The following is an 8647-nucleotide window of genomic DNA, read 5'->3' as shown; positions in this document are numbered from 1 at the left end:
GTTGGGAAACTGATGGGTCTTACCCATGCTAGCCCATTGGGCTACTAGGCTCAAGTGGATTTTTGACCTTTTTGATTCTCAGTAGTTACAGAGATCACCATTTTCAGGATAAAGTAAAATATTGCTCAGCAGAGTACATTTGTTGTAACTTGCCTCATGTGCCCTCTGCTGCTCCAAAAGACTCTGGTAGTTTCCTGAAATCTCTGCAGCCAGCTTCTGCTCAGTCTGAATCAGGAAATCCATCCAAGTCTCACATTTCTCTAAGAAGGTCTGGTGATGCAGCAAGAAAGACTGTAGCTTACTGAAAAGATGAAAGATTGATTCAGTAAGGTCTCCAATCCCACACACCCAAACAAAAAGCTGAAGTGGTTTCTTGGAGAGCTATTTAACAGATCTAATTAAAACTCATGTGCTGCTTTATCTTTGAAAAAATATTTTTACAGAAGTGCACACAAAACACACATGTGTACATCTGCTTTCCTATTTATTTAATCTATATGTAAAGAAGTAGTGCCGATTTTCCCACTGTAAATGTTACCTTGTGTTCAAAAGCACCGTCACGTTCCTTTTAGTGCCATTCCCTCTACAAAGCAGCTTCTGTGCTCAATGTAGAGGGACAAGCTCATGGTTTCTTTATAAAAAGGGGGTCCTAGTTATCTCAAAGGAAAGTAGCTTTTGTTAATGAAATATCTGTAACATAAGTTTCATTTGCATTAAACTACCATTTCCAGCTAAAGATGACTAACCCAGAATAATATATGGCCCTCTAGCTGCTCCCACCTGAATCGCTCTGTGGTTTGCGAGGAGATAACAGACCAGCGCCTGTTCAAATTCTGCATCCTTTTGATTTCTTTATCATTCAGAGGTAGTCTGTAACCCAGCTCATTCAGATGGTCTAAATCTGGTGCCATACTGCTGAACTTTAACATCTGGCTCTGCAACAAGTGACAAAGAATGCATTAACTATGCAAAAAATTCAGTAATGATGATGCTGTAACCTGGAAAATTATGCAATAGCTCCAAGCCAAAAAATACTGGAACAGCCTGGATTGCCACTTTTTGGTAAATGTTCTGTGTTACCAGGCAGACTAGGTCCTAGTCTCAAAGGCTCCAGTCCAGCAAACCACTTAATCACATGCTTAAATAAGCATGAGGAATTGTTCATGTTTTAAGTAGTTAAATATTAACTTATATATTTTGCCAGACTTGGGATTTACACATCTGAGTTGCCAAAGGAGGGCACTTCAAAGGGCATCTCCGCACTGAAAAAAAACATGGTTTTATCTCAGGTTGGTTAACATGAAATGCTGGGTTAGCGAACCCAAATGGAAAGGTCTTTTAAAATTCATGTTTGCAGTTAAACCATGCCCAAAAGTTATGCTCTTATCGTGCAAGAGGTATCATTTCATATTGATCAGTGCATCCATGATGGAGAACAGTTTTGTAAGCTAATTTTGGTGAAAGGAAAATGAAGGGGGCAAAGAGAGAGAAAAACAGGTTGTGGTGGTGAGAGAACCTGAGGAAGAAATAAATAATCAAACCATTAAAAGTACAATATATTACAGGTTATACTGTATAATTAATAGTGTATAGATATATATAAACACACAGTGATTTTAATTAAGGTATCTGATACCTTAAAATAATACATGGAATGACATAACATACGTTTAAAAAAGTGCAATACTTAATGAGGTAGAACCAGGCCTAAAGTAGGAATCTGAACCCAACAAAAATAACCTGGAGAAGTTTGGATCTACCCCAAAATGTATACTTTAAGTACATTTTCCAGAGGGGTTCTATTACACAGCATCATAGTATAGTATGTGCATTCAGCATCAATCTTTGAGATCTCAGAATTCATTTTGGATTAAGATGTGCAATATGTCACTGATTCGGGGATCACTAATGTGTTTTATATATCTATTGAAATATTCTCCTCAGGAATTTTAACATAAAGGATATTAAAAAAATCCTGGTAGACCAATATTTTCTTGCCATATGCTGCTCAAATATGGAATGCCCTAAAACATATACCACACAATATCCAATACAAGTTTAATAGGTTGGAACTTCAAATGTTTGGTGATTCAGTCTGGGTAACCATCCAAAATTTTGGATACCTGAAGTCAATCTTATCTGAACCCCTTCTCTGAAAAATCTATATGGAAAAAATCATGGGCTGCCTGGTACTTACTGGTTCCAGGCTCCTGTTACTATAAGAGGAAACTAACCTGTTACTATAAGAGGAAACTAGCAGACTGAGTTAAATCAAGGAGGGCTGGCAGCTAGGAAGCTGGCTAACCGCTAATGAGCTGACTGTCCACAAATAGACTGCTAGTTACACAGAGGTCAATCCCAGGAGGGAAACTCACCCATGGAGTGGAGACAGGGTAGCAAACTGTGCCAAGGCAGACAGGGAGGCAGCTAAGAAGCAAAGGGCTGCAGACAGTGAAGCTAAGCCCTACCAGGCAGAGCAGACAGGTCATCAGGCACAAGAAAGGGAACACACCTGTGAGTGCCTGCAGTCACATAACAGGATAGGGCAGGACAAAGGAGGCACATAAAGCCAGTGCCTGAGCTCAGTCAGGCAGTCTGGCCCAGCAAGATGCAGGGGAACTAGCTCCTGGTCTGGAAGGCTACAGGAGAGTACCCAGATGACTCCTGTGCTGCCATGGTGGTGCAAGTAAGGCGCTGAAGTGTTGCCAGGGCGGAAGGGAAACTTGTTATACAGCCCATAGGCTTGGAGTCTTTCAGTTATAGCTGGGATGCTTGGTTTCTGTTTTGGATTTTAGACTGGCGGCTTGGTTTGGGACTACTGGGGAGGAGGAGGAGGCTGTAACAGTGCCTAAGTGGCATGCAATTGCTTTCAGCCTTGCCAGGGATTAGGCAAGATACAGACAGGTAGTAACCAGGAAGAAAGTTGCAACTTAGAGAGAGAGAGAGAGAGAGAGAGAGAGAGAGACTGGAATCTAGCCTGAGCAGAGCAGAGACAAGGCCCAGAGAGTGCAGAAGGCTTAGGCCACAGTAAGGATACAGACAATCAGGCTTAAGCCAAGAGGGGCTAAAGTCTGGAGAGGGGCTGAAGGCTAGGGCAGACAGAAAACAGACCAGGGCCAGTGGCCCAGAGAACAGAAAGCCATTCTGGGACCAGGGGCTCAGCAGCTAAGGTTATTAGTTGATTGACAGATAGGGCTATCAGACCCAGTAGATGATTTATGGTAACATCTATAAGGCATGGGCATTAGGGCTGTGTGAATGTCTGGTCTCTGATTTGATTCAGGGGAGATTTGGCCCAGTTTGGTGGGTGAATCTCCGAATCTGAATCAAATCAGGAGACCCTTTAATCTCTCCAAATTGAATTGGAACCCTCCGAAGAGAGAGATTTGGTGATTTGGACATAGACACAGCTTTAAATGTTTTTTCTACACACCTCTAGGTAGCAGGGGCTTGTGAATGCTGTGACGGTGGGGTGCATGGAGCATCCCACAGAAGCATGGGGGGCTTCCCAGTGTGCTCGGCAGGAGACCCGAAAGTGAACCAGAAGCACTTCTGGTCCACTTCTTGGTCCACCAGGGAGCGTCCTGAGGGCCCCTCCACACCCTCCTGGCTTGGCGACTCGGGCCTCCTGGGTCTGAAGGGGCACCTGGGGTCTCCCTGCAGCCAGTCGCTGAGCTAGGGGAGTGCAGGGGGCCCCCCCAGCATGCTCCCTGGCAGACCCAGAAGTGGACCGGAAGTCCACTGCAGCCTTCTAGAGCAGGAGCTTCAAGATTTGCCACCAAGCACATGGAGGGCCCCCCTCGCACTCCTATGGGATGCTCCATCACAGGGGTCACAAGCCATGCTGGTACCTCAAGATATGTAGAAAAAACTTTAAAAGCTGTGTCTAAGGCCAAATCTTTGATTCTCCAAATCAGCATCAAATCTTCAGATTTGGATTTGGCCGAATCGAATCAGGGACAGTGATCCAAATCAACGAATCGAATCACTTCCCCCGATTTGGGCCAAATCTGAATCCCAATGGAAGAGGGCCTGCTTCACACACCCCTAATGGGCACGGCTACAGGGGAGGTTGGAAAACAGAAAATTAGCCCTTAAGGCATAGTCTGTTGGTGTAGAAGGGATTGCTTGGGGATCTCTGGGCAGCCTCCCTTTTCCAAGTTAAATATTTACAGCAAGGTATGGTAGGTGGGAAGAAGGCTGTTGGGACCCAGAAAGCCAGAGTGAAGTAGGAGTGGCATAACCAGCAGGTGGTGTCATGGCCACCCCTGGGGCCTGGCACCTGTTATACCTGGTATTTCAGCTTTTGTGTTTCCCGTGCCAGGTTCAAACCAGGGAATTGCATAGGTGTAGTAAAATGTAGAGTACAAAGCAAGTAAAGAAAATCACCGACCTTTTCTAAACTCTTTGGCTCAAATACTATTTTAGAACAGTTTTATTCCAGCCAGTTTACCTATCCATATCATCTTTGCATAGAGATACAATGAAGAAATGTAAGGCTGGATCGTCAGAATTAATTTTAGTTTTTCTGTCTTGTGAATACGAGCTTTTCACACCTTTAATGTTAACTGAACATACATTTGCATCTTATGCATATATCATATTGACTTGAATCCAAGATGAGTTTTTCCCCCATTCAACATGGGGGGAAAACCTGCTCTTGGATTCAAGTACAAGGTGAAGAGGAGGAGGTCAGGTGGCTGCTGTGGTTCCAACTCTGGCTCTGAGCCCAAGTTGGGGCCAGAGGCAGAGCTGCAGCAATCGCCTGCCCCTCTCCCCTGATGGCCTGCTCTCTGATGCTTAAGGTCAGGCATAGCTCCAACTCTGGCTCCAGAGACTGCAGGGGGAAGGGAACAGGCAACAGGAGCACTACCGGGGGCAGCAGGGGCACAGGCTGCAGGGGGTACAAATGGCAGGGTTGGCCTGCTCCCCTACACCCACTTTCCCCACTGCGGTGCTGGGGAGGATGAATTTAAGATGACCCTCCAATACTTAGATTCCATACATGAAAAATTATTACAAATTTTAACATTTTCCCTACATAAAATCTAATTCTTGGGAAGTTGTTTTAAATTCAAAGTCATCTTGGATTTGGTTAAATACCATTATATCATGTTATAAATTAATCAACCTAGCACTATAATGTAATGCAATACTGTCAATATTAGTCACTCACTTTGAGATCATCCATCCTGTTCTGAATTGTGGAGAGGTCTGATGAATGAGTAGGGTCCTGTCCTTTCAACACTTCTTCAGCTTCTGTTACCCAGGCCTCCAGAGCTTCCAGACTCTTGGCAAATGTCTCGTAGTCCAGGATGCCAGTCTTCAGTACAAAAGAACCCAGTGTTTAAAAGCCTACATCTGATTGTATAAATATTATGTAGCTAGCCATCACTCACTCAGTCACTAATTCCCATTCTGATGTTCACAAACTCCTGCAATACCGCTTCTCAATGGTAGCAACGTGACAGTTGTTTGTTTTTGTTTTGTTCTTTTATAGTGGAGTTAGTATTTGGTAATGCTGATGGTAGTGTGGTACTTTCATGGTAAAGTCTGAATTATTTCTGAAAGTTCAATTTTGGGGTTTTTTGCTACACATAGGAAAAAACTGGCCATGAGAAACAATTATAACATTTGCTTTTAAAGTACTCATTCAATAAAGCACCCAAGCACATGCTTAAGTACTTTGATCAAAATGGCCAAAGGTAAATACTTAATTCTCAGGGATTTTATAAGTCAGTCAGCTGAGTTAGAAGTTCAAGGAAGTTACAAATAGTTATTAAAAAAATAGGGGTGGTTTCCAGGGTTTTCAAGAGCCTCTGACTTATAAATAGCATTGTTTAATATTTTAAACTTTGTGCAACTGTTGATTTTAATACAATTACATGCATAGGCTCATTTAAAAAGAACAAAATATATTACTAATAATTTACTGGTGTAAGGACCAAATAAGAGAGCTGCAATTAAAATTATTTCAAGACATCAGTGACACTGAATATTCTACTTAAGATGTGCTTGTAACAAAAATAAATATTGGTTGCAGTTACATTTCAGATGGTTACAAAATCTTCTATGATATTAGTTTTTATTTTTGCTTGATCTTTAAAAAATACGTATGAGCGCTTTCTAGGCATGTTCAATTCCTTTGGTTATACCACTAAGTCATCTGAACAGATGACTGCTTTAGGTTTTCTGTGTTATGGCTACGAATCCTGACTTTTAGTCAATAGTGGCCCTGAATATTTTCCATGCCATTGAAAATTGATTGAAGAACCCAGACACTTTATTGATTCCTTTACAGATTTGAAAAGTGGGATTGCAGCTTAACTCTTTTTTTCTTTCCAAAGCAATGGTAAAAGCTCTTATGGACTTAAATGTGAGGAGTTGTTAACAACTGGGAGGAAGGATCATTTTTGGATGTTTTATTGGTACCTAATAGCTTACCTGCTTGTTATGTCTACAATTACTACGAATTTTCTAGATTCCCATAGAAACATTCAGCACTTTTCATGGCTGTCTTTTCCTTTTCCATTACCTGATTACCTCCCCAGTTTCTTTCAAGGAGTTTGAGTACGTTTACTTCTCCCTCCTTTGACTGCATGCTACACATAGTACATTAATGCCTATGAATTGCTGTTGTGTATACAGCATAGATTTCTTTTGGCACTCTTTTGTGCATGTTTGCCTAGTGCACATTTTTGCAGATAGAGTGATACTGTCAGCACCAAGGAATATGAACAAATTATTTGTACCTGAAGTATAGCCTGTTGCTTGCCAAGAGCCTGTTCTAAGGCTGACAAGTTTTGACTCAGAGAAAGGTGATCAGACTGGATGGCTGCTGCTGCAGAAGTCTCCACTTGTTTTTTAAGCTGGTCTCCCAAGTCATGGAGAACTGAGAGAGAATCTTGTGCTGTCCTCAGGCCTTTGAGCAGGTCCTACAGTAAGACATAAGCAAACACAAACTTGAAAATCACCTGTTTTAAAAAAGTTAACAGCTGAGGTTGAGAAGAAAGGGGGCCTAAACACTTGACATGGAATTCACGGGAATAAAAAGAATGATTACACTTAAACATAGTTAGTACTATACTCCACTGTAGAAACCTCTTGCAACTCTTACCTGGCTTAAATTAGTGTGGAAAACAATTTAAAGGGAAGAATGTGATGAAATGCATATGTTCAAAAGCCCAGGAATGAGCTGATTAGACAGATGATTAGCTATCTTTAAGTAAGTTTTGAGAACTGAAGATGAGTTGATGTAACATCTTTTCTAGTAGTAGAGATGTTTAGTAATCTGTTCAAATCTGAGAAAATCCCCTATTATTGCTGAGCTAATCCACTAGTAAAACATACCAAAGAGATTTTACTCCCTTATTTTTCATGGAAAAATTCTACAAGGCAAAAGGATTTAATATCAGTGCAGGAAAAGAGAATGCTGCTTTTCTGGTTAGAAGTTTCTTATGGCAGCAAATGACTGAAGCGTATGAGTGCAATTTTAGGTAGCAATTTTTGTTTCCTGTAAATTGTTAATGAACATTGAACTGACTGAAAAAAGAAAGAGCTTACTTAGAAACAGGCATACAATTGACTAGGAGAACTAAATATGGAAAAAAAAGTTTAAGTTGAGGAGAAAATGTAAGGCTTTGCTTTGACATGTGAATAATTTGGTGAAGGGGCAGAATCTTAAGACTGCAACAATACATATGGTTCCCTTTCACATGGAGGAAAAGGTTGGATGGAGCAGAAACTTTGGACTCGTCTCTTCTTTTTTGCCTCAAAAAAACCTGACAGCTTTGAGTAGATGGGCAAGGTCAAAGCCTGGTCCTATGATACTCATGTGATGATGCCCATAGAAGTCTATGGGACCACTTGTATGAGTAAGGGTCACGTGGATAAGCAGAGACTGTATGATTGGACCTAAAGATAATTAATCTGTTTTCACTGTGGTGTTAAGGCACAAATAGAAAAAAATAACAAAGAGAAGGATGAGGAACAAAGTGAGAGGATGCATGTAAAAATCTAAGGAGCTCAATACGACTGACTTAGTACCCTGTGATCAAGAAGGTCAGAATAGATCATTTTGGCATGGTGTCTCAGAGTGCTTTGGTTAGCAGATCTACAGCCCACACTTACATATCCGAGGTATTCTTCAATGAACAAAAAATACTATACTTACATACAAGTGCTGAAAACAAATATTGAAGAAGCTCGAGTAGATTGGTCAATATCAGAAACTCCAATGCAATTTTAGACAATAGAATAAAAAGAAAATACTGAACTACTCAACATACATTGCAATCCTGAATCCAAACAGTGACTTCATCATCAGCTATATCCTTGTTAGTGGCTTTCTTCAGCAGGTCATTGGTCTGGTCCTCATACTGCTGGACTTTTGAAGAGCACTCGCTGCAATGGTCTTTGTATTTCTGCCAAAGTTGAAGCAGAGCCTTACTGGAGTGCAGTTGCTCTGCAATTTCTTCCAGAAGGTTGTTCCACCTGGTAGAAAAATCAAATGGATTGTCAAATCGTGCGAGTTAACAGAACTACAGGGGAGTAACCATTGCATACTCTTTGCAGGCTTATGAGAGGAATAAGTTGTCTACTACTCTGACAAATAATGGTGTGCAAGAGGTCACTAACGTAAGTTATA

General features: G+C 41.3%; 1 protein-coding gene across 1 annotated transcript in view; it reads right to left on the bottom strand.

The window, feature by feature from the left end:
- Positions 1 to 8647, bottom strand: part of SYNE1 (spectrin repeat containing nuclear envelope protein 1) — a 514523-nt gene that overhangs the window by 71092 nt on the left and 434784 nt on the right. The window contains exons 117-121 of the mRNA XM_019550064.1: positions 8289 to 8493; positions 6753 to 6935; positions 5177 to 5323; positions 781 to 935; positions 154 to 301 (exon numbers count right to left, since the gene is read on the bottom strand). Coding sequence (XP_019405609.1) covers positions 154 to 301; positions 781 to 935; positions 5177 to 5323; positions 6753 to 6935; positions 8289 to 8493 — 838 coding nt within the window. The remainder of the gene's footprint in view (positions 1 to 153; positions 302 to 780; positions 936 to 5176; positions 5324 to 6752; positions 6936 to 8288; positions 8494 to 8647) is intronic.

This window comes from Crocodylus porosus, unplaced genomic scaffold, assembly GCF_001723895.1.
Source record: "Crocodylus porosus isolate Cpor-Errol unplaced genomic scaffold, CroPor_comp1, whole genome shotgun sequence".
Taxonomy (NCBI): domain Eukaryota; kingdom Metazoa; phylum Chordata; order Crocodylia; family Crocodylidae; genus Crocodylus; species Crocodylus porosus.
This window is presented reverse-complemented; position numbering and strand designations above follow the sequence as displayed.